This window comes from Thamnophis elegans, chromosome 17, assembly GCF_009769535.1.
Source record: "Thamnophis elegans isolate rThaEle1 chromosome 17, rThaEle1.pri, whole genome shotgun sequence".
Classification (NCBI taxonomy): domain Eukaryota; kingdom Metazoa; phylum Chordata; class Lepidosauria; order Squamata; family Colubridae; genus Thamnophis; species Thamnophis elegans.
The window spans coordinates 7796227-7821221 of NC_045557.1; the positions used below are offsets into that span (position 1 = coordinate 7796227).

General features: G+C 43.1%; 4 protein-coding genes across 4 annotated transcripts; all 4 read right to left on the reverse strand.

The window, feature by feature from the left end:
• Window positions 1–186: 186 nt before the first annotated feature.
• Window positions 187–3747, reverse strand: LOC116520149 (C-reactive protein-like). Its single transcript, XM_032234300.1, has 2 exons — window positions 3714–3747; window positions 187–791 (listed from the first exon to the last, which is right to left on the reverse strand). Exons 1-2 carry the CDS (start codon window positions 3745–3747, stop codon window positions 187–189), a joined length of 639 nt encoding a protein of 212 aa, XP_032090191.1.
• Window positions 3748–11673: 7926 nt separating this feature from the next.
• On the reverse strand, window positions 11674–16217 carry LOC116520151 (serum amyloid P-component-like). Its single transcript, XM_032234301.1, has 2 exons — window positions 16191–16217; window positions 11674–12682 (listed from the first exon to the last, which is right to left on the reverse strand). Exons 1-2 carry the CDS (start codon window positions 16215–16217, stop codon window positions 11999–12001), a joined length of 711 nt encoding a protein of 236 aa, XP_032090192.1. The 3' UTR covers window positions 11674–11998.
• LOC116519965 (serum amyloid P-component-like) lies at window positions 16071–18642 on the reverse strand. Its single transcript, XM_032234084.1, has 2 exons — window positions 18221–18642; window positions 16071–17061 (listed from the first exon to the last, which is right to left on the reverse strand). Exons 1-2 carry the CDS (start codon window positions 18282–18284, stop codon window positions 16454–16456), a joined length of 672 nt encoding a protein of 223 aa, XP_032089975.1. The 5' UTR covers window positions 18285–18642; the 3' UTR covers window positions 16071–16453.
• Window positions 18643–21425: 2783 nt separating this feature from the next.
• LOC116519964 (C-reactive protein-like) lies at window positions 21426–23695 on the reverse strand. The gene is made up of 2 exons (XM_032234082.1): window positions 23503–23695; window positions 21426–22108 (listed from the first exon to the last, which is right to left on the reverse strand). Exons 1-2 carry the CDS (start codon window positions 23558–23560, stop codon window positions 21504–21506), a joined length of 663 nt encoding a protein of 220 aa, XP_032089973.1. The 5' UTR covers window positions 23561–23695; the 3' UTR covers window positions 21426–21503.
• Between the last annotated feature and the right edge of the window lie 1300 nt (window positions 23696–24995).

A 24995-nucleotide genomic window follows, 5' to 3' on the forward strand; every position in this document is an offset into this window, starting at 1 on the left:
TGAATAAGCGGCTAATTTTATTGCAAGGATGAGTCAAAGGCCCACTCGCGATTGGCGGGCGGTGGGTCGCCTCTACAATCTCAATCACGATCTACTTCAGCTATTTGCAACTACAGATATTTTTTTCCCACCCAAAGAAAAATTATTTTTCTCCTTTTTCAAACGCACGGCTTACATTTTGGCAACTCAGGAGACCTGGTGCAAAGCCTCTTCCACAAGGACGTCCCCCCGAACGGTATAATTCAGGGCCTTCCAGCTAACCACAGAATTAGGGACCTCCTCGTTGTTCCAAACCGAATGAATCTCATCGGGTTTCAAGACGTGTAGCCATATGTTGACATCCGCCATTTCCCCCAGGAAGCTATCTTTCTTCCCCGAGAAATCTCTCTCTTGCCCCAACAAGATGGTCCCATTTGGGCTCATCTTGTAACCCTTTCTCATCACGAAGCGCGGGAGAAGCTCGCCGTTGTGCCAACAGTGGACCAATCCAGTGGTGGAGTTCCAGGCCACGCAGATGTGCTGCCACTCCGAAGGTGACGCGTTCCGATGCGCAATCATTTGCATCATCCCACCTATTAGAAGGTTGAAGTGGTCAGGGTGGTACTTGATCTGGAAAGCCTTGCCTTTGTTCTTGGCGTAGTAAGAGAAGAGGATAGCGGGGCGGGCTTGGAAGGGTTTAAACCTCAGGCACACGGTGATGTTGGTCAAGGGATGCCCTGGGAGGGAGACGTCCACCCGCACGACGGCCTTCTTGTTACCTGCCGGGAAAATGAAGGCCTTCTTCTCGAGATCTGGAAGGAGACAAAAGGCGTCTTGGTTAGCGAGGCCCCTGCCTAAGATCGGGGCGTGGGAAATGAAGGAAAGGTGCTAGCAACACGATGGACAGATAAGAGGCGTTTGAGCCCTGAGCAAGTGAGGTGGGAAATGCTTTCTGACAAGCCTTCCCTGTTTTAATAAGTGTCAGGATGATGATTAGGTCCTCCGGCCATTATTTCTTTTGGATCCAGAAACAATAAGCACACCAGCTTTAAGAGTAGAGTAGATATAGATAGATATAGATGATATAGATGATATAGATATAGATATAGATATAGATATAGATATAGATATAGATATAGATATAGATATAGATATAGATATAGATATAGATATAGATATAGATAGGTATAGGTATAGGTATAGGTATAGGTATATGTATAGGTATAGGTATAGGTATAGGTATAGGTATAGGTATAGGTATAGGTATAGGTATAGATATAGAAATTAAGCGAAACAGAAATAGAGAAATACAAAAATAGAATAAGAAATTGGAATGAATAGAATAGTTAAGTAGAGTAGAGTAGAATTAGAATAAGAGTAGAGTAGAGTAGAGTAGAAATAGAATAGAATAGTAAGTAGAATAGAGTAGAATTAGAATAAGAATAGAGTAGAGTAGAATAGAATAGAATAGAATAGAATAGAATAGAATAGTTAAGTAGAGTAGAGTAGAATTAGAATTAGAATTAGAATAAGAGTAGAGTAGAGTAGAGTAGAGTAGAAATAGAATAGAATAGTAAGTAGAGTAGAATTAGAATAAGAATAGAATAAAGTAGAGTAGAATAAGAATAAGAATAGAATAGAATAAAGTAGAGTAGAGTAGAAATAGAATAGAATAGAATAGTTAAGTAGAGTAGAGTAGAATTAGAATAAGAATAGAGTAGAAATAGAATAGAATAGAAATAATAGAATAGAATAGTAAATAGGGTAGAATTAAAATAAGAATAGAATAAAGTAGAGTAGAGTAGAATTAGAATAAGAATAGAATAGAATAAAGTAGAGTAGAATTAGAATAAGAATAGAATAGAATAAAGTAGAGTAGAGTAGAAATAGAATAGAATAGTAAGTAGAGTAGAATTAGAAAAAGAATAGAATAAAGTAGAGTAAATTAGAATAAGAATAGAATAGAATAAAGTAGAATAGAAATAGAATAGAATATAATAGAATAGGAGTACAGTAGAGTAGAGTAGAGCACAGTAGGAGTAGAGTAGAAATAGAAAATGTTATAGAAATTAACAGAAATAGAATAGAATAGAATAGAATACAAAATAGAAAATAATAGAGTATAGAGAATAGAATATTCTTTATTAGCCAAGCTTGATTGGGCACAAGAGAAATTTTATTCCTGTGCATAAACTCACAATATACATACAAATAACAAGCGATCAGTCGCTATAGGATTATTAGTTATTATTGGTCTTAGAACACCTAAGGAGGAGAGGTGCCAACAACACAACGTTATTAAATTGAAGGAGTGCTCCTAACAACACAGCGGACAGAGAAATGGAACTTGAGCCCAGAGCAAGAAAGTAATGTGGGAAGTCACCTGCCTGACAAATCCTACCTGTTTTGCCAAGGGTCAGGGCAGGGATCCGGTATCCTGGCCATTGGTTCTTTTGGATCCAGAAACAAAGGGATTTTAAGCTCTATTATCGGCTCAAGCAAGCAGAGTTAAAAGTAGACGATAAAAAATCATGCCTAGCAAGCAGGATGGGTCCCAAATCTCTTTCCATCTGCCAGGAGCTACTGATGAATAGCGGAGAGACCCCCCCCCCCCAAAATAGCCAAATTCCACAGCTGTCCACGATAAACTTATGGCCACTTGATGTCTGACAAAATGACAACATGGAAGTGATAACAGAGGTGGTTGCCAATCCTGCCGGTTCACTCGTGCTCGTGCGCTCAGATGCGTGCGGGACGCTTCGGCGCATGTGCAGAAGCGTCTGGGTGGGTGGGCGGAGCCTCCCGCCGCCGCAGCTACCGGTTCGCTCAATCTGAGCCGAACCGGGAACAACCCACCTCTGAAGTGATACTCAAGGAAAACCTGGCTTGGAGAAGAGAAAAAAATGCAGCTTTGCCACTTTAAAAATAAATCTCAAGATTTTGGGGTCAGGTTTAATACCTCCCTTTTAACAAAGGAGGAAAAATTACTCAACAGATACTCCAACCTAAGCCCTGATCTTTGTAACCCTGTTGGAATTGGAAATATTTCTATAAAAGGTCCCCAAAAAGTTAGTGATTGAACTTAAAATCAGTTGAGATTTTCAAAAATTGAATCTATTAGATGAAGTCCTCGATTTATGACCACAATGGGAACTACCTAGAATTTCTATTGATAAGCAAGCTAGGTGTTAAGGAAGTTACGATTCTTTTGCCACTGTTTTTAAGCAAATCACTGCAGCTGTTCAGTGAGTCACGTGGCCATTAAGCAAATCTGGCTTCCTCTTTTGACTTGGCTTGGTCATAAGTGTGAGGACTGGTTGTATGTCGCTTTTTTTCAGTGCGGTTGTGGCACTGAATTGTTGCTAAACAATTGGTTGTACGTTGAGGTTGGCCTCTTCCTAGTATCTAGAGGTAACCATGCTTTAACTTACTACTAAATTGCTCTGGACTTTAGAATTCACCATTGGAAAAACCACTGTATGTTGTTGTCCACCGATGTGCTGATGAAGGTGTGATGGTGACAAAGGTGTTGAGCCTTCCTTCAGATCCCCAAGGGGCCTCTGAAACTCCTTGGGAAGACACAAGACCTGGTTCAGAAGAGAAGATGGCAGAGCTCAGGTCCCTCCTTATACTCATGGGAACTCTACTTGATGTTGGCTGAAGCCACCTCAGAAGGATCTTCTGGGATAGTCAACCTACAGCCTTTTAACTTGTTATTCTACATGGCCAACAACCTTTCTCCATGAGCAGAAGGTCCAACAGCTCCATTGCGGGCAATGCCAATGCAAAGTTCAGCAGATTCCACCCAGCTTCTGGAGACCACCAGACCTTCAATGAACAGGTGGAGCTGCTCCTACGTGGATTTAAGCCTCACCTTCTGAGAAAACAACCCACAGCCTTACAATTTGACATTCTACACGACCAACAAGCGCTACCACGCACAGAAGATCTGACAACCCTATTGAGAACAAGGCCCATGAAAAGCTTGGTGGGTTTCACCCAGCTTCTGGAGACCAGAGGACTCCTACATGGGTTTAAGCCTCACATTCATGGTGAACAGAAAAATGAGCAGAGAATGGGAAAATAGGAGAGGAGAGGAGAGGAGAGAAGAATGAACAGAGTAGAGTAGAGTAGAGTAGAGTAGAGTAGAATAGAAAAGTAGAATATAGAAAAGGAGGAGGAGGAGGAGGAGGAGGAGGAGGAGGAGGAGGAGGAGGAGGAGGAGAATGTAGAACAGAGCTTCACCTTTTTGGCCGAAGGATCCTGACAGACAGGTGAGAATAAGAAGGAGGGAAGGAAGGAGGACCAGCATGGTGGACGATGGAGGAGCTGGCTGACCGCAGGAATCCTTGTCCCTATGTCCTTGGGCACTGAGCTGTGTCCTCCTCGCAGGACCGTATCAGCTTCTCAAATGAATGACAACCTCTCTGATGTTCCTCTTGGACTTAGAAGAAGGGGCAGGCTGAGCTGTCCCTTTGGTTTTCCCAGTTTCCCCATGAATGAAATGATAACATTTCATCAGGATTAAATCAACCGTTTGAATCGCTCGCAAATCCCGAGTGATCGACCCACCCATTGAAAATGAAGCACCTCAAAGCCACGTCAACAACGTTGCTCTGGTGTTTTTCTTAAATCTAAAACAAAGCCAGTCATTATCCGTTGTCGCCATTCTGGATCCCTGCCTGGAATATTCTTATCTTTCCCGTGGTTTCGTCCATGTCAAAATGTCATCCCTCCCTTAACTGGGCCCATGACAGATAGGTGGGTCCCACGTGTCCTCTCAGAAGCCTTGATGATGGCTCCACCAGCTAGGTCAACTCAAGGCCCGTGGGACAGATCTGGCCCATGGGGTGCTTAAATCTGACCAGTGGCAGGTTCCACAGATTCTTATATTCAACTTTTTTATTTTATTTTTTTTTTTCTTTAAAAAAAAAAAAACACAAATATGTCATCATTTGTCAATCATTAAGACATTAAAGTACAATTTTTTTTGTTGTGTGTATCCCTCCCTCCCTCCACCCCCCCACCCCCCCTCCTCCTTCCCCCCCCCCCCGACTTCCCAGAACCCGTACACGGTATGGATTTTTAACTAACACAGTCTAAAATCTATTGAGAAAAAAGAAATAAAGAAATTAATGACATTCTAGATTGACCTTAGCTTCTTCTTACTGAACTGACTTTTAACAGTTTAAATCATTTCTGATCTTAAGCATAGGCTAACTGGAATTTCTTAGTCCCGTATTTATTTTGTATATAGTCAATCCATTTTTTCCAGTCTCGTTTATATCTCTCATTTGAATGATCTTTGAGATATGCCGATATTTTAGCCATTTCAGCTAAGTTTGTTACTTTCAATGTCCATTCTTGGATTGTAGGCAAGTCTTCCTTCTTCCAATATTGCGCCACCAACAGTCTTGCTGCAGTTATCAGGTGCAGAGTCAAGTTGGTCTCTACCACTGTAAAATCAGTACATATACCTAGTAAAAATAACTGAGGACTAAACTTTATCCTTCTTTTAAAAACATTTTGCATGACCCACCATATTTTTATCCAAAATGCCTTAACCTTTTGGCAGGTCCACCATATATGATAATATGTAGCATCGAGAGAACCACACCTCCAACATTTAGGCTGTACATTCGGATACATAGAAGCCAACTTTTTAGGATCTAAATGCCATCTATAGAACATCTTGTAAAAATTTTCTCTCAGATTTTGAGCTTGTGTAAATTTCACATTTCTTACCCAGATTCTTTCCCATGTATCCAACATTATTGGTTCCTCAATATTTTGAGCCCATTTTATCATACAATCTTTAACTAATTCTGTTTCCGAATCCATCTGTATTAATACATTATATATCCTCTTTATATGCATTAAGCTTTGATCTCTTATTTGTTTAAACAGATTATCCTCAACTTGAATAAAACCAATTTTTTGATCTATTTTCCACCTAGCCTGTAATTGCCCATACTGGAACCATGTTTGAACTACCTTCTCCTCTTTTAATACCTCTAAACATTTTAATTGTAATACCCCCCTTTCCGAGGTAAGAAGCTGTCTGTAAGTAATTCTGTCCTGTCTTTGTGCTGTATTCATATTTTCAATTGCGTGTCTAGGAATTGCCCACATGGGTATCTTGTCATTTAATTTATATTGATATTTCTTCCAGACCCGCAATAAAGCATTTCTTAAAATATGACTTTTAAAGGTCTTATCCAATTTTTTGTTGAATAACAGGTAAGCATGCCAACCAAATACCAGATCGTGTCCCTCAATGTTCAATATTCTATCATTGGTTAAATGAATCCAATCACTAATTGCAGATAATGCCACTGCATCATAATATAGTTTTAAATTAGGTAGTTTCAATCCTCCTCTCTCACGTACATCTTGCATTATTTTCATCTTTACCCTCGGCTTCTTTCCTGCCCACACAAATTTGTTGATACCCTTCTGCCATTCTAAAAGGTTCGCATCTTTTTTAAGTATAGGTAACATTTGGAAGAGAAATAAAAATTTTGGTAAAATGTTCATTTTCACTGCCGCTATCCTACCCAGCAAAGATAAGTGCAATTTCTCCCATTTTTTCATCTCTGTCTGTATGCTATGCCAAAGTGGTTCATAATTATGCTTATATAATTTCCCATTTGAAGTTAAAATGTTAACTCCAAGATATTTGACTTTTTTAACTACCTCACATCCTAGCATCACTCCTAATTCTTCCTTTTGTTTAATATTCATATTTATAGCTAATATTTTGGTTTTTCCTAAGTTTATTTTAAAGCCCGACACTTGACCATATTGATTAATCATATTCATTAAAACCATACTGGATTCCTGCGGTTGTTCCAATATTATGACCAAATCATCCGCAAAAGCGCGGACTCTATATTCTTGCTGCCTAATCTTGATCCCTTTTAAACCATCCAAGCCCCGTATTTTACTCAACAATACTTCCAAAGTTATAATAAACAATAATGGGGACAAAGGACAGCCCTGTCTTGTACCTTTTCCAATTTGAAAAGAGTCTGTTAGACTTCCATTGACTATGATTTGTGCTGTTTGCTGTTGGTATATTGCTTTAATTGACTGTAAAAAATTATCTCCTATCTGCATTTTTTGCAGTATCTTCAACAGAAATTGCCAATTAACTCGATCAAAGGCCTTCTCAGCATCCAAAAATATAAACGCAGCAGGGATCTGGTTGTTCTTTCCCAAATATTCTAATGCATTAATAATTAATCTAACATTACTTTTCATCTGTCTCCCTTGTATAAAACCTGTTTGGTCCGTATGTATCAATTGTTGAATGACCAACATTAACCTATTTGCTAATATTTTAGTAAAAATTTTATAATCTACATTCAGTAATGAAATGGGTCTATAATTTTTGGGTTGAGTAGTATCTTGATCTTCTTTGGGTATCAAAGATATAAACGCTGTCTTCCAAGATGGAGGGACTTTACCTTCCGTTTGAATCATATTAAATAATTCTCTAAGAGGTTCTACCATTTCTAACTGTAAGTTTTTGTAGTAAACCGCTGTCAAGCCATCTGTACCTGGTGCTTTCCCTGGCTTTAATTGCTTAATTACCTGCAGGATTTCCCCCGAGGTTATTGGTTGATTCAATTTTTGCCTGTGTTCTTCTCTAACTGAAGGTATTTTCTCCTTGTCTAAATATTTGTCTATGTCTAAACCATTAATTTTATCCCCTTTATACAGTTCTGTAAAAAATTCCCAGAAAGCCTTTTGAATCTCTTCCTGTTGGAACACCTCCTTCCCTCTGTAAATCAGTTTAGATATATTTCGAGTTTTCCTTTTTTTCCTAATCTGATAAGCTAACCATCTGCCAGGTTTGTTTGCATTACAAAAAGTATTGTGTTTTGCATATAATAAATTAGTAGCTACCTGGTCAGAGATCAACATGTCAAATTGAGATTTTAATATGTTAATAGCTTCCTTAACCTTTGTATCGTCTGGTTTCCTTGTTAACTCCAGCTCTTTTCTCTTAATTTCCTCTTCCAGTTCTGTTCGTTTTAACCCTTGCTTATTTCTATGTGTTTTATTTATATTCATCAAAACTCCCCTCATATACGCTTTGCTTGCATCCCATACAAATTCCATAGATGTACCCTTATTCATATTCAAAACAAAATATTCAGATAGTAATTTTTTACAATCATTAATATAGTTTTCATATCTAAATAAATTTTCATTCAGTCTCCAAAACCTTCTTGCCTGCACTACCCTTCCCAACTCCATCCAAACTGGGTTATGGTCCGAAAGGACTCTAGCTGCAATCTTTGTTTTCTTGACCCTAGAAAGCAAATCATTAGTGATTAGAATAAAATCAATCCTTGAAAGGGATTGATGCCTGTCCGAGAAGAAAGTGAAGTCATATTCCTCTGCATTTCTTTCTCGCCAGATATCTCTCAATTCAAAATCATCCATAATGTCAAAGAAAGATTTGGGTAACTTTGCTCGCATCTTGGTATTTAAGCGGGAAATCTTCTTATCTCTCTTAGTGTCTATCACTCCATTCCAGTCACCCAATAGTATACAGGAACTATAGTCCCACTGTACTAATTTAGCATGAAGATTTCTATAGAATCTATCTTGCTGTTGATTGGGAGCATAAATTCCCAAAAGTAATGTCTTTTTCCCTTCTAAGATTAAGTCTAAAGCAATATATCTTCCGAAGGGATCTGCTTCTATTAATTCAGCTTTCATATCTTTTCTTAAGTATACAACTATACCATTCTTCTTTTCCATAGCAGAAGCTGCAAAATGTTGACCAAGTTTTGAGTTGATCAGATATTTTTGATCAGTTGACTTAATATGAGTTTCTTGCAAACAAATTACATCGTTCTTAAACTGTTTAAGATAATGAAATATTTTCTTCCTCTTCTGTGGAGAGTTCAGTCCGTTGACATTCCATGTTAAGATCTTAGTTGTCATCTTTGGTTGGTTGAAGCATTTTTAGAGCTTCCTGCATGGCCTGTTTGACCTTAGGTCTAGCTCCTCCCACTGCTTCCAGATTTGTTGTTGTAGTTCCTTGATCGATGGCCGGTGATTGTTGACGCTGTTGCTTCTTAGCTTGTTTCTCCATACGTCTAGTAGTCATGCGGCTAGGTCTTGGTTCCATAGCACCTTGCACTTCTAGAGAAGAGAGATGCTCCATCTTGTCTGGTGGTTGTATAGTTTGCTGTCTATCCTGTCCTTCTTGTGGTCTTTCTCTAGGTCCAGATGGTGCAGGGTGTCCGGCCTTCAATATATTATAATAAAAATCTCGGGCTTTCCATACAGAGTTGAGGCGGTACCTTTGCTTATCAAATGTAAATATGATGCCGAATGGTGCATCCCATCTATACTGTATCTGACGATTTCTGAGTTCTTCGACCAAAAAAGCGTAATCTCTTCTGGCTCTTAACATTTGAGGTGGTATCTCTTTCAAAACAGCCAGGTCTTTACCGCCAATTTGAAGCTTAGTGTTATAAGACGCTTGCAGTACCATATTTCTGAACTCTCTTGTAGTAAAATATATAACGATGTCTCGAGGAAGCTGCTTCTGCTTTGCCAGCCAGGAGTTAACGCGGTAAGCTTTGTCAATTTGCCAGCCTTGGTTGGTCCCTGGTCTTCCCATCAGGCGGTCAAAAGCTTCCGATAGGATCTGTTTCAGGTTCTCCTGTTTCTCCTCACGCAGCCCCCTTACTCTTAATGCGAACTCCATTTGTCGGTACTGTATCATAATAATTTCTTTTTCAGCATTTTCCACTTTTTGTTCCACCACCTCTGTTTTCAATGTCAAGTTAGCATTGGCATCATTAAGAACCTCTAGAGTATCTTCCACTCCAGAAATATGTTCTGTTAATACAGTTACAAGACTCAGCATGTCATCTCTAATTTTATCAACCTTAGCCTCAAATTTCTCATACAACTCCTGTTTAAGTCCTTTTATTTCACTTTTAATTTCACTTTTAATTTCTTCTTTCATTTCTTTTATTTCCTCTTTTCTCTCCTCTCTATTATCTCTAAATTTATCTTCCATTTTAATTGTCTGTGCATTAAGAGCCTCGCTTAGATTACTCAGAAAAAATTCTTTCGTTAACACATCCCCAGCAGGGGGCGTAGGAGGCGGAGGCTGCAGCTTTGTGCCAGGCACTGAGGATGTGCCCCTGGAAGTAGAGGGTGACGACTTCAAGTTAATATTTGGTTTTGAGGCCATTTCAAAATTTGTCTGCCTGCAGTTAATAAAACTCTATTGCCAAATATGCAGCTTTAAGTAAAGAGGCTTTTATTTTGAAGTTTAAGGCTTGGCAAAAATTTCAGTGAGTAAACATTGTAACAAGACCGTTCAACAGATTCATCACCATTTAACTTCCAAATAAGCAAAGTTAATGAAGGAGTAAAATTCTTCTATTGTGAAACCAAAACATGTGATAAGCTATCTCTTTTGTTTTGAATTCTTTTCAAGAATTCTTTTCAATTCTTTTGAAGTCTTGTGAGAATTAGCAAAAAGTGTTCGTTATTACCGGAGAAACCAGCCTGCTCGGCGCCATTTTAAAAGCCTCTGAGTAAATAATTTTTCGGAGGAGAAAAAGAGAAGAAGCTAAAATGTTGATAAGCAATTATTGTCCTCGCAGTAAACGGATTCTGCTCGTGATAAGATTCCACAGGTTCCACAGATTCTTGCCAGAGCGCCTTTCACACATGTGCTTTGCTCACACGTGCGCCTTCTGCGCGTGCGCCCGGCCTTGAAAACGTGACTAAATAGGACAGCGTTATGTCTGGGCGGGTGGGCGCAGTTGCCGCTAGAGATTCGCCTGAACTGGTCCGAACTGGCTGAATACCACCTCTGGATTTGGCCCGTGCAGCCACCCTGAAAATAGCGAAGGATTGACTCGCGGTGCCTCTGCCAGCAAAAATGGAGCTCCGGAGGATTGCAGGAGGCTGTTGCAGCCTAAAACTGAGTTCAGGAGGGCTGCATGTGGCACTCCTGGGGCCCTTTTTCACTGGCAGAGGGTTGCAGAAGGCTGTTGCAGCCTAAAACAGAGTTCAGGAGGGCTGCATGTGGCACTCCTGCAGCATCTTTTTCGCTGGCAGAGGGTTGCAGGAGGCTGTCGCAGCCTAAAACGGAGTTCAGGAGGGCTGCATGTGGCACTCCTGGGGCCCTTTTTCACTGGCAGAAGGTTGCTGCAGGAGGCTGTCACAGCTGGAAATAGAGCCTGGGAGCTCGATTTCACTGGCAGAGCCCTCTGGCCCATACAGGAACCCACAACAGGAGTGTTGTCGAGCTGGCAATGCCTGCCCCGGCCCACCGAGATCAAACCCAACCCTGACGCGGCCCTCGGTGAAATTGAGTTTGATACCCCTGAGCTAGGGAATTTAGGACTGTGATGCCCAGACTGTGGCCTTCAAGAGGCAAGATTCTCAGCGGTGGTTATGTTGATTGTACATTCTTGGAGGGAGGGAACAAGCAAGCACAACAAACAAGCCAGATTTTAGCAATAGCAATAGCAGTTAGACTTATATACCGCTTCATAGGGCTTTCAGCCCTCTCTAAGCCATTTACAGAGTCAGCATATCGCCCCCACAATCCGGGTCCTCATTTCACCCACCTCGGAAGGATGGAAGGCTGAGTCAACCCTGAGCCGGTGAGATTTGAACCGCTGAACTGCACATAGCAGTCAGCTGAAGTGGCCTGCAGTGCTGCACTCTAACCACTGTGCCACCTCGGCAAGCACAAGCAAACAAGCCAGATTTTCTTGAGCTAATTAAAAAAGAAAAAAAGACACATTCAGCGTATCATGAATAAACCGCTTATTTTATTGCCAGGGTATTTGGGACACCCACTTACGATTTTGCATCATCTGCCTATCAATCACGATCTACTTCAATTATTTGCAGAACTACAGATTAAGCATTTAATTTTTTTTGCCTTAAAGGCCTTTCCTATTCTCTCATATATTTTTTTTCTCCCATTCAAAAAACGCAGATCTCGCATTTGGGAGAAAACTTAAGGCCTGGTGTTTGTAACCAGCATGTAATCCTGAGCGGTGTAATGGAGAGATCTCCAGTTGATCAGGTTGCCAGGCACCGGCTCCTCCCTCATGACCAATTGGATCTCATCCGTGGTCAGCACCCGGGACCACATGTTGACCTCCGTCATTTCGCCCATAAAGCATTGGCGGATGTCGAAACCCCCTCCGAATTCATCCTGCTCCTGCCCCAGAATAATGGATGCCTCGTGGCTGATCCTGTACCCCTTCCTCATTCCCACGCGAGGGAGAAGTTCCCCATTGCGCCAAAAATGGACCAGCCCATCCCAGGTGTTCCAGGAGACACAGATGTGCTCCCAAGCGGGAATTGTCCTCACGGGGACCGTGAAATCCAGCTTGTCTCCGCCCACGTAAACGGAATACTTCTTGTCGTCGGGCTTAAAAATCAGGAAATCGTTGTCCTTGGAGCGGGTGGCATAAGAGAAGAGGGGAAAGGAAGAGAAAAGCGGGGAGTGATATCGCAGGCAGACGGTGAGGTCGGTCAAGGGATGCTGAAGGGTGGAGTTCAGACGTACGAAGGCCTTGTTAGTAGCTGTCGGGAAAATGAAGACCTTCTTATGGAGATCTGGATGGAGACAGAAGACATCTCGGTTAGCAGGGCCCTTTCCTAAGATCGGAAAGTGGGAGGCGAAGGACAGCTGCTAGCAACACAATGGACAGATAAGAGGCGTTTGAGCCCTGAGGAAGTAAGGTGGAAAAGCTTTCTGACAAGTTCCCCCCCCCCCCCGCCGCCTGTTTTGACAAGGGACAGGTGATGATTTTGGTGCCCCAACCCCTTTTTATTTTGGATCCAGAAACATCCAAACCAGGAATAGAATAAGAATAAGAGAATAGGGGAAGAGAGGAGGAGAGAAGAGAAGAGAAAAAAAACAAATACAGAAAAGGAGGAGGAGGAGGTGAAGGTGAAGGTGAAGAAGGAGAAGGAGAAGGAGAAGAAGAAGAATAAACAGAGTAGAGTAGAACAGTAGAATACAGAAAAGGAGGAGGAGGTGAAGGCGGAGGAGGAGAAGAAGAGAGGAGAGGAGGAGAGAGGAGGAGAGAAGAAAAAAATGAATAGAGTAGAATAGAGTAGAACAGTAGAATACAGAAAAGGAGGAGGAGGGGAAGAAGGAGGAGGGAGGAGGGGAAGGAGAAGGAGAAGGAGGAGGAGAAGAAGAAGAGGAGGAGGAGGAGGAGGTGGAGGAAGAAGAAGAAGAAGAAGAAGAAGAAGAAGAAGAAGAAGAAGAAGAAGAAGAAGAAGAAGAAGGTGGTGGTGGTGGTGGTGGTGGTGGTGGTGGTGGAATGGAATAAGAATGTAGAACAGAGTTTCACCTTGTTGGCTGAAGGATCCTGACAGGCAGGCGAGGATAAGAAGGAGGGAAGGAAGGAGGACCATCATGGTGGACGATGGAGATGCCAGCTGTTTGCAGGAACTCTCCGTAGCCCTCTTTGGCTGGTGTCCTTGCAGGTCAAGTCAACTTCTCAAATGAATGCCTTACGTATCTCTTGAACTTAGAACGAGGGGCAGGTTGAGCTGTCCCTTCTGTTTTCCCAGTTTCCCCTTGAATGAATCGGCTTCATTTAATTAGGACTCAATCAACCATCCCAATAGCCTGTCAGTCTGCTTGATGGATGGATGGATCCATAGATAAATAAACAAACATCTCAAGCCACATCAACTTGATGACGTTGCTCTGATATTCCACTTAGACCTCAAACAAAGAGTTATTATCCATAAACTCTTGTTTTGGATCCTTTGGAATAGTCAAACACCTCAAGTCACGGATCCAATTTTACGCTGGCTTTGATTTTAATTCATGTTAAAGGTAAAGGCTCCCCTCGCACATCTGTGCTAGCCGTTCCCGACTCTAGGGGGCGGTGCTCATCTCTGTTTCAAAGCCGAAGAGCCAGCGCTGTCCGAAGACATCTCCGTGGTCGCTGTCCGAAGACATCTCCGCTGTCCGAAGACATCTCCGTGACTCAACGCCACGGCGCACGGAACGCTGTTCCCTTCCCACCAAAGGTGGTCCCTATTTTTCTTTTTTTAAATAATTTTTATTGAATGTTTTAATCTTTAAAAACAGACAGAAAAACACCACAAGAACAAACAGATCACAAAACGTTCATAACCATATAAAATAATTCTACAGCCTTCTGTATCGGATTTCCTGTTGAGCCTTTATAATTCTCCATTCTGCAGTGCCTTCCTATTGCTTTCACCTTGTCCTATAATATAGCAACAACATTTATACTAATATTGATTATTTATATCACCATATATTTGCATCCTCTATTTTCTGCTTTGGCTTCTGTTTTCTAGCCACTTATAAATTCTATTCCATATTTTATAGAAATCTGATTCTTCTCTTTCTTTTAGTTCTATTGTCATTTTGTCCATCTCTGCACATTGAGATTGTTTATCCATTTTTTGGTCTAATACTCCTAGTAAGAAAGCTTCCTATTTTTCTACTTGCATTTTTTACCTGCTTTCAAACCGCTAGGTTGGCAGAAGCTGGGACAAGTCACGAGGGGGCTCACTCCGTTAGGCGGCGCTGGGGATTCGAACCGCCGAACTGCCGATCTTTCTGATCGACAAACTTCAGCATCTTAGCCACTGAGCCACCATGCCCCTTGTATCGTAATTCATGTTACGATCGCTTTTATTTTAATTCAAGGAAGATGACAGTTCTCTTCTCTGGAAGAGCCAGGACCACAGTGGCAGCCCGAATTTATATGGCTAAGCAAGGCGGTTCACACTCAATTTTAATTATTATTATTTTTGCTGCTATTGTTAAGCAAATTAGACAAGGAAAACCAAAAGGACACTTATAGACTGGGTGAAACCAGGTTTAATAGCAGTGACTGTGAGAGGGATCTTGGAGTCTTAGTGGACAACCAGCTAAATAGGAGACAGCAGTTTAAAAAAGCCAATGCAATCCTAAATTGCATCAACAGAGGGATACAATCAAGATCAAGGGAGGTACTAATGCCACTCTATAAAGCCCTAGTAAGGGCCACACCTAGAATCCTGCATCCAGTTTTGATCCCCACACTATAAAAAAGTTATTGAGGCTCTAGAAAGAGTGCAGAGAAGAGCAACCAGGATGGTGAAGGGACTGGAGGCTAAAACATACAATGAACGGTTGCAGGAACTGGGCCTGGCTACTCTAGGAAAGAGAAGGACCAGGGAAGACAGGAGAGCATCTTCCAATATTTGAGGGGCTGCCCCAGAGAGGAGGAAGGGGGTCAAGCTATTCTCCAAGGCACCAAATAAGGAAGAATGGATGGAAACTGACCAAGGAGAGATTCAACCTGGAAATAAGGAGGAATTTTCTGACAGTGAGAACCATCAACCCATGGAACAGAAGTTGCCTTCGGAAGTTGTGGGAGCTTCATCAATTGAGACTTCCAAGAAGAGATTGGACTGCCATCAGTTAGAAATGATGTAGGTTGTGTAGGGTCTCCGGCTTGGGTGGGGGGTTGGACTAGACGACCTCCAAGGCCCCTTCCAATCCTGTCATCCGAAATCGCCATAACCTGCCCTTAATTAAGTGAATCCAGTTTCTTCCACTAACTTTGTTTGTGGGAAGCTGGTTTGGGAAGATATGTCATAAATACATATCGGTTGGCAAGCACCCAATTTTTTGATCCCATGACTGTTGTAAGAGGGAGGACAGGATTCCCCCCCCACAAGCAATGTAGCTTTCAATGCTCACTAAATGAATGGTTGTAAGTTGAGGACTATGCATGAAACTAATTGCCCAATTAATTGTATGGCGGTGATATCATAAGCCCTTGTGTCAATGGGAAATCCTAGAGCAGGTGGGGGCCAACAGGTTTGCTTACCTGGGCCACATGGAGTAAGGAGTTATTGCCTTGGGCCACTTACAAAATATGTTATTTATATCATTGTATAAATTTATGTGGCGCTCTCGCCTCACAATCAGTGAGGCTGTAAGTTCGATCCTTGGTAGAGGCAGATATTTTTCTCTCTCTGGGCACGATGAGAGAATATCTGCCGAACAAAACTCCACCCTGGCGACAGGAAGGGTATCGGGCCAGTAAACACTCTGCTAGCTGCATTCGGGACTCCACCCCACAAGGGATTATGGGCCGTTTACAAGTTGGTGATGCAACCCCCGTGTAACAAGGAAGAAAAGTGGAAATCACCCCCTGCTCTGTTCTTTGGCTCCCCATTGCGCGATGAGAATAAAGAGAAATTCGGCGTCATCATGAACAAGCGCCTTATTTTATTGCAAGGAGGTTAGAATCACGTTCCCGCTGGTGATTTTCCCGGGCACGGATCGTCTACATATCAATCACGATCTACTTCAAATTTGCTATACACTAAAACTATGCATTTCTTTTCTCTCCCCACCCTCCTCCAGAAGAGAATTCCTTTCGAGCGCAGGTCTTCCCTTTGGGGAAACAGCCTAAGGCACTTCCTCCGTAAGGACCACATAATCCTGAATTGTGTAATTAAAAGAGCTCCAGCTGAATAGAGGGTCGGGCACGGTGTCATCTTTCATGAGGAGCCTGACGTCATCGGAGGTCAACATCCTTGGCCACATGTTGACCTCCGCCATGTCGCCCACGAAGGATTGGCTGGCTTGGAAGCCCCCTCCGAAGGTATCCTGGTCTTGCCCCAGGAAGATGGAGGCCTGGTGGCTGATCTTGTAACCCCTTTTGGTTCCCAAGCGGGGGAGAAGGACGCCGTTGAGCCAAAAATAAATCAGCCCGTTTCTGGAGTTCCAGGAGACGCAGATGTGCTCCCAACTCGGAATAACTTGCCTAGGGATCTTGAAGAGTACATCCGAGTTGCCTATGCTAACCGAATAGACGCTGTGGTCTTCCTTAAAAATCAGGAAAGCGTTGTCGTGGGCCTGGGTGGCATAAGAGAAGAGGGAATAAGGGCGTAAGAGCGGGCAGTGGTGTTTCAGGCAGACGGAGAGTTTGGTCAGGGGCTGCTGAAGGTTTACATTCAGGCGCACGGCGGCCTTGGGAGAAGTCGCCGGGAAAACGAAGACCTTCTTCTGGAGATCTGGAAAGGAGACCAAGGGATCTCTGTTAGAAGGGTAGCTGTTTAGAATCGGGTGGAGGAGGAAGGGGAAGGAAAGCTGCGAGCAACACGATGGGCAGATAAGAGGACCTTGAGCCCTGAGCAAAAAAGTAACATGGGGAAATCTTGTCCATCAAGAGCCAGCTGTTTTGACAAGCTTTGGGGCCGGTTCCCACTTGACCCATGGATTTTTTTGGAGGGGGATACAAGCCAGGTTCTCAACCAAGACCAGGAATCCAGGTCCCCTTTTAGTCATGGGGACTCTACCTGGACTTTCATTGAAGCCACCTGAATTTGGGGTTGGGGAACACAAGGCCATCTTCTCCTCCTCAACCAAGACCAGGAATCCAGGTCCCCTTTTAGTCATGGGGACTCTACCTGGACTTTCATTGAAGCCACCTGAATTTGGGGTTGGGGAACACAAGGCCATCTTCTCCTCCTCAACCAAGACCAGGAATCCAGGTCCCCTTTTAGTCATGGGGACTCTACCTGGACTTTCATTGAAGCCACCTGAATTTGGGGTTGGGGAACACAAGGCCATCTTCTCCTCCTCAACCAAGACCAGGAATCCAGGTCCCCTTTTAGTCATGGGGACTCTACCTGGACTTTCATTGAAGCCACCTGAATTTGGGGTTGGGGAATACAAGGCCATCTTCTCCTCCTCAACCAAGACCAGGAATCCAGGTCCCCTTTTAGTCATGGGGACTCTACCTGGACTTTCGTTGAAGCCACCTGAATTTGGGGTTGGGGAACACAAGGCCATCTTCTCCTCCTCAACCAAGACCAGGAATCCAGGTCCCCTTTTAGTCATGGGGATTCTGCCTGGACTTTCATTGAAGCCACCTGAATTTGGAGTTGGGGAACACAAGGCCATCTTCTCCTCCTCAACCAAGACCAGGAATCCAGGTGCCCTTTTAGTCATGGAAACTCCACCTGACTGAAGCCACCTTAGAAGGATCTTCTAGGGAAAATCAACCCATGGCCTGACAACTTAGCCAACAAGCCCTAGCTTGAAAAGAAGACCCAACGGCCCCTGGAGAACAATACGGATGAAAAGCTCAACAGATTTCACCCAGCTTCTGGAGACCACGGGAGCTTCAATGGACAGGTGGAGCTGCTCCTACATGGGTTTAAGGCTCACCTTCTTGGCCGAAGGATCCTGAGAGGCAGGCAAGGATAACGAGGAGAGAAGGAAGGAGGACCATCTTGGTGGACGACGCAGGAAACAGCTGGTTGCAGGAACCCTGGGCAGGTCCTCTCGTTCCGATGTCCTCGGGTGCTGAGCGGTGTCCTCCTTGAAGGACCAAATCAGCTTCTCAAATGGTGACACCTGTCTTACGTGTCTCCTGAACTTCAAACAAGGGGCAGGCTTAGCTGTCATTTGGGGTTTTCTCCATGAATGAATTGATGTCATTTAATCAGATTAAATCAACACAAGAAGTATTAGTACTGCTTTATATTGTAGTGGTGAAGTCACCCTTGAAATTTTCCATCCAGTTCTGGTCACCATGACACAAAAAAGATGTTGAGACTCTAGAAGGTGTACAAACACGAACAACAAGGAATGGAATAGAATAGGATGGGATAGGATAGAATAGAATAATAGAGTAGAATGTAGAGAATAGAATAAGGAATGGAATGGAATAGGATGGGATGGGATAGAATAGTATAGAATAGAATAGAATAGAAGAGTAGAATGTAGAGAATAGAATGGAATAGGATGGGATGGGATGGGATAGAATAGAACAGAATAGAATAGTAGAGTAGAATGTAGAGAATAGAATAAGGAATGAAATGGGATAGGATGGGATAGGATGGGATACGATAGGATAGAATAGAATAATAGAGTAGAATGTAGAGAATAGAATAAGGAATGGAATGGAATAGGATGGGATGGGATGGGATGGGATGGGATAGAATAGTATAGTATAGAATAGAATAGAAGAGTAGAGTAGAATGTAGAGAATAGAATAAGGAATGGAATGGAATAGGGTGGGATAGAATAGAATAGAATAGAATAATAGAGTAGAATGTAGAGAATAGAATAAGGAATGAAATGGGATGGGATGGGATAGAATAGAATAGAACAGAATAGAATAGTAGAGTAGAATGTAGAGAATAGAATAAGGAATGGAATGGAATAGGGTGGGATAGAATAGAATAGAATAGAATAATAGAGTAGAATGTAGAGAATAGAATAAGGAATGAAATGGGATAGGATGGGATAGGATAGGATAGAATAGAATAATAGAGTAGAATGTAGAGAATAGAATAAGGAATGGGATGGGATGGGATAGAATAGAATAGAATAGAATAATAGAGTGTAGGGAATAGAATAAAATAAGGAATGGAATGGAATGGAACGGAACAGAATAGAATTCTTTATTGGCCAAGTGTGATTGGACACACAAGGAATTTGTCTTTGGTGCATCTGCTCTCAGTGCATATAAGGAAAATAAAATACATTCGGCAAGAATCATAAGATACAACACTCGGTGATAGTCAAGGTTAGGAAACTAGGAAACAAATAAAAACAATATAAATTGAAAGATACAAGCAACATGGTTATAATCGTACGTGGGAGGAGATAGGAGATAGGCAATAGGAAGGATGAGAAGAATAATAGTAATAATCATGCAGACTTAGTAAATAGTTTGACAGTGTTGTGGGAATTAGTTGTTTAGCAGAGGGATGGCATTTGGGGAAAAACTGTCCTTGTGTCTAGTTGTCTTGGTGTGCAGTGCCCTATAGCCTCATTTTGAGAGTAGAAGTTTGAACAATTTATGTCCAGGATGCAAGGGGTCTGTAGATATTTTCCCAGCCCTCTTTTTGACTCCTGCAGTGTGCAGGTCCTCAATGGAAGGCAGGTTGGTAGCCATGGTTTTTTCTGTAGTTCTGATTCTCCTCTGAAGTCTCCGTCTGTCTTGTTGGGTTGCAGAGCCAAACCAGACAGTTATGGAGGTGCAGATGAGAGATTCAATAATTGCTCTATAGACTGATCAGAGGACTGGAGGCTAAACCATATGATGAACCGTTGCAAGAACTGGGCATGCCCAGTCTAACAAAGACCAGGATTAGTGGGAACTTGACAACAGCCTTCCAATATTTGTGGGGCTGCCCCAAAGAAGAGAGGTTCGACCTCTTCTCCAAAGCACCTGAAGGCAGGACAAGAAGCAACGGGTGGAAACTTATCAAGGACAGAAGCAACCTAGAATTAACAGTAAGAAGAATTAGCCGGTGGAATAGCTTGCCTCCAGAAGTTGTGGGTGCTCCATCGATGGAGATTTTTAAGAAGAGATTCGGCAATTTGTCTGGAATGATATAAGCAAGTCTTCTGCTTGAGCTGGGGGTTGGACTAGAAGACCTCCAAGGTGCCTTCCAAGCCTATTATTCTATGTCCTGGTCTTGGAACAAAACTAGCTTTCTTCTCAGAATCAGATAAGGGATCTGGACAATCTTTATTTAAAAGCCAACACCTGACATTCACGCTCTCCTAAAACCATCTCTCAGTTATATTGGTAATCTTCCATTTCTGATTGGAGCCCAATCAAAATATTTTCCCGGAGCTGGTTATTCACTCGATTGTTATTCCTTCCCCCAAAGTGTTTGCAGAAGATTACAAAACCGATTTTAAACACCAAAGGGAATCCAGAACCAAAGATAACACACGGTGGTGACAGTTGTAAACAATTTGAAATTTATTTTTAAAGCGCTGATCAATGTCGGAACAGTGCTCTCTGTTGCAAAAGGCCCGCCCTTCTCTTGGGTCACCATTATCCAGGCCATCATCCAGCCATGCTGGCTGGGGAATTATGGGAGATAAAGTCCACAAGTCTTAAAATTGCCAAGTTTGGAGACCCCTGAGATAAATGGATGGATGGATGGAAGAGAGAGAGGGAGAGGGAGGAGGGAGAAAGAGAGATGATAATAAGAGATAGATGATAGATAGATAGATAGATAGACAGACAGACAGACAGACAGACAGACAGACAGACAGACAGACAGAAGAGAGGGGGAGAGAGGGAGAAAGAGAGATGAGAGATAATAGATGATAGATAGATTAGATTAAATAGATAGATAGATAGATAGATAGATTAGATAGATAGATAGATAGATAGATAGATAGATAGATAGATAGATAGATAGATAGATAGATAGATAGATAGAAGAGAGGGGGAGAAAGGGAGAAAGAGATGAGAGATAATGATAGATAGATAGATAGATAGATAGATAGATAGATAGATAGATAGATAGATAGATAGATAGATAGATAGATAGATAGATAGATAGATAGACAGACAGATAGAGATGGTGGGATGGAAGATAGATAGATATGGATGAATGGATGGATGGATGGATGATGAGTGGACAGACGGACGGATGGACAGAGAAATTAAAAATTGCCGGGGGAGGGGGGAAAGGCCTCAAAGTAAGGAAGGAACAGCCATCACGTCCCCATGGATTTTATAACTCAGATCTAACCAATCCAGCAGAGGGATAGAGTTCTCCCGCCTCTGGAAGCTGCGTATTTGATCTGCAGACAAGAGGGTGTCCCACAGGTAGACTTCTCCCAGCTCTCCTTCGAAAGCTTGGTTGGGGTCCAGCGAGCCCCCGTAGGAATCCTGATCCTGTCCCAGCATGATGATCAGATCCTTTTTGATCCGGTAACCCTGGGCGGCCACTTTACGGGGCAGGGGGATCCTGTTGAGCCACAGCTGGACGACGCCGGTGGACGAATCCCAGGCCAGGCACAGATCCTCCGCTTGGCCGCCGCTCCGTTTCTCGGACACCTTGAAAGTGACGGCTTGGTCACCCAGGATGACCTCGTAGCCATTGGGCACTTTGAAGAGGAGGATCTCGTTGTGGTGATCTCGGGAGGCGGCCGAGAAGAGGCTGAAATCTTGGGTCATTTCGGAGTAAAAACTCAGGCAGATGGTCAAGCGCTCCATTTCTTTATTTTGGCTGGGATTCAGGAGAACGTAGGAGCGGGCAGAGCGCTTTGGGAAGAGAAAGACCTGGTCCTCCATATCTGACGGGGAAGGAAGAGAGACCGTCAGTAAACGGAGAGGCGACAGGTAGACAAAGACACACAGGCCCCTTGCGGGAGTTGTATGTAAGGTTATTATAGCTTTATCGATTAGCCTATAAGGTAAAGGTTCCCCTCGCACATCTGTGCTAGTCGTTCCTGACTCTAGGGGGCGCTGCTCATCTCCGTTTCAAAGCCGAAGAGCCAGCGCTGTCCGAAGACGTCTCCGTGGTCAAGTGGCCAGCATGACTCAACGCCGAAGGCGCACGGGACGCTGTTCCCTTCCCACCAAAGGTGGTCCCTATTTTCCTACTTGCATTTTTTAGGTGCTTTCGAACTGCTAATGGGCAGAAGCTGGGACGAGTCACGGGAGCTCCCTCCATTACGCGGCGCTGGGGATTCGAACCACTGAGCTGCCGACCTTTCTAATCGACAAGCTCAATTGTGCCTTAGCCACTGAGCCACTGCGTCGTTTCCCCACACACACTTATAACTTTGAACAATTGCTAAATGGATGGTCGTAATACTATCTGTAACTTATGCAAAAAGAAACAATGGATGGAAACTAACCAAGGAGAGAAGCGACCTGGAATTAAGGGGGAAACTTCCTAAGATTGACGGCAACTAACCAGGGGAACGGCTTGCCACCAGAACTTGTGGGTACTTCAGCGCTGGAGGTCTTTAAGAAGAGATTGGATAGTCATTTGTCTGAAACGGTCCAGGGTTTCCTGCTTGAGCAGGGGGTTGGACTAGAAGACCTCCAAGGTCCCTTCCAGCTCTGATTGATCAATTGTTGATTGATCGATTGAAACCTGAATCTTGTTTCTGTCCGAGACGAGCAGAGGACCTTCCTTCTGGGGTGGTTATAAGACAGAATCCTTCAAATAGTTTTGGGCTCTACAGCAAGTGGATGACGTATAAGTTGAGTTTTGCCCCGTTTTACGGCGTTCCTTGCCACGCTTCTCAAGCGAACCCCTGCTGGCGTGAAGTTAACCCCACGGCCGTTAAGCGAATCAGGCTTCCCCGATGACTTTGCTTGTCAGAAGTTCGCAAAAGGGGAATCGTGTGACCCAGGGAGACACTGCCACCGTCGTAAGTTCGATTCGGTTGCCAACCGTCCGAATTTTGACAACGTGGTCGCAAGTGTGAAAAAAATGGCCCTTCGAGTGACTTCAAACAGTTATGAAATGGCGAGGACTGCCTGTAATATATATCTCAGCCAAATTGGCTCCAGGAACCCTTTTCCTTGTCGGGAAAAACCGTCCTACCGAGCATTATTATCCTTCCTTTTTTTCCTCCACCGCGAAATTGGAAAGAGAGTCACCTGGCCAAAGGACCCACCCTCCCCTGCCAAATTTTCACTACAAATCCCATCCCTTCCTTCATGGGTCACTTACTTTTCGACGGCACAGCTTCCGTGAAGCAGGCGAGCAGCAGCAGAAAAAATACCTCCATTTTTGGGGTATTGGGTAAGAAAGAACCAGGCAATGGTATCTCTGTGTGTGTTTGTGTGTTGTGTGTGAGTGTGTACCCACTGGTGTGCAAGAAGGGAAAATGCCAATCCCCCGTCTTCTTCCACCTGGAAACAGAACCAAAGTCCTGCAAATAATACTTTTGCATGCTGGGTTAATCAGTAAGCAACGTCCCATGGGTGGGAAATTAAACCCCCCCCCGTTTTCCCTGGCTCAGGATTAGGGGCTTGGAGGTCTTTTGAGGGCTTGGTGGGAAAAGGACACACAAAACAGGGGCCAGAATCAATATTTGCTGCTTCCCTTCTCTTCCCACTTTGGAAGTTGATCATTTGTGAACAAGGAGGGAGTGAAGTAAGAGGGGAGCCGTCGAGTCGCCGGGTTTTAACGGAAATGATGAGTAACTGAGTTTAAACGGTCCGTTGTCAGGCAAAAGTGGAAAATAAGAAAAAAATAAAAATGAATAAAATGTTTTTTAAATCATTAAAAATAATAAATAGATTAATTAAAAAGAAAACAGGAAACAAACTTTGGGGGGGGGGAGATGAAGCAGGCTCCACTAGAGGTCTGTTTTAAGTCCTCTGTCTTGAAGGCCGCTCCTGGTATGTTTCTAGTCCTCTTGAAGGCCATTCCTGATATTTTCCTAGTCCTTTTAAACATTCTTGTCCTCTTGAAGGTCGCTGATGGTATGATTCTAATCCTGGTATGTTACTACTCCTCCTGGAATTTTCCAGTCCTCTTGAAGGGGGCTCCTCTAATGTTTCTAGACCTCTTGAAGGACCCTCCTGGAGTGTTTCTAGTCCTCTTGAAGGTCCCTCCTGGAATGTTTCTAGTCCTTTTGAAAATTGTTGTTCCCTTGAAGGTTGCTGATGGTATGATTCTAATCCTTGTATTTACTACTCCTCTTGAAGGTCACTCCTGGAATGTTTCTAGTCCTCTTGAAGGTCCCTCCAGGAATGTTTCTAGTCCTCTTGAAGGTCCCTCCTGGAATGTTTCTAGTCCTTTTGAAAAATTGGCAAACCACCACTGGTTTCTAGTCCTCTTGAAGGACCCTCCTGTAATATTTCTAGACCTTTTGAAATTTCTTGTCCTCTTGAAGGTCGCTCCTGGAATTTTCTACTCCTCTTGAAGGTCCCTCCTGGAATGTTTCTAGTCCTCTTGAAGGTCCCTCCTGGATTGTTTCCAGTCCTCTTGAAGGTGGCTCCTCTAATGTTTCTAGACCTCTTGAAGGACCCTCCTGGAGTGTTTCTAGTCCTCTTGAAGATCCCTCCTGTAATGTTTCTAGTCCTTTTGAAAAATTGGCAAACCACCACTGGTTTCTAGTCCTCTTGAAGGACCCTCCTGTAATGTTTCTAGACCTTTTGAAAATTCTTGTCCTCTTGAAGGTCCCTCCTGGAATGTTTCTAGTCCTCTTGAAGGTG

Coding starts and splice junctions, on each gene's coding strand:
- LOC116519964 (XM_032234082.1), bottom strand. CDS start 23,560: ATGGAGGTATTTTTTCTGCTGCTGCTCGCCTGCTTCACGGAAGCTGTG. Junction 22,109..23,502: donor GGAAGCTGTGCCGTCGAAAA/GTAAGTGACCCA, acceptor CTTCCCCGTCAG/ATATGGAGGACCAGGTCTTT.
- LOC116519965 (XM_032234084.1), bottom strand. CDS start 18,284: ATGGTCCTCCTTCCTTCTCTCCTCGTTATCCTTGCCTGCCTCTCAGGA. Junction 17,062..18,220: donor AGGATCCTTCGGCCAAGAAG/GTGAGCCTTAAA, acceptor TCTCCTTTCCAG/ATCTCCAGAAGAAGGTCTTC.
- LOC116520151 (XM_032234301.1), bottom strand. CDS start 16,217: ATGGGGAGCCAAAGAACAGAGCAGGGG. Junction 12,683..16,190: donor GCCAAAGAACAGAGCAGGGG/GTGATTTCCACT, acceptor TTGTGTTGCTAG/CAGCTGTCCTTCGCCTCCCA.
- LOC116520149 (XM_032234300.1), bottom strand. CDS start 3,747: ATGGAGCTGTTGGACCTTCTGCTCATGGAGAAAG. Junction 792..3,713: donor CCTTCTGCTCATGGAGAAAG/GTTGTTGGCCAT, acceptor GTCTCCTTCCAG/ATCTCGAGAAGAAGGCCTTC.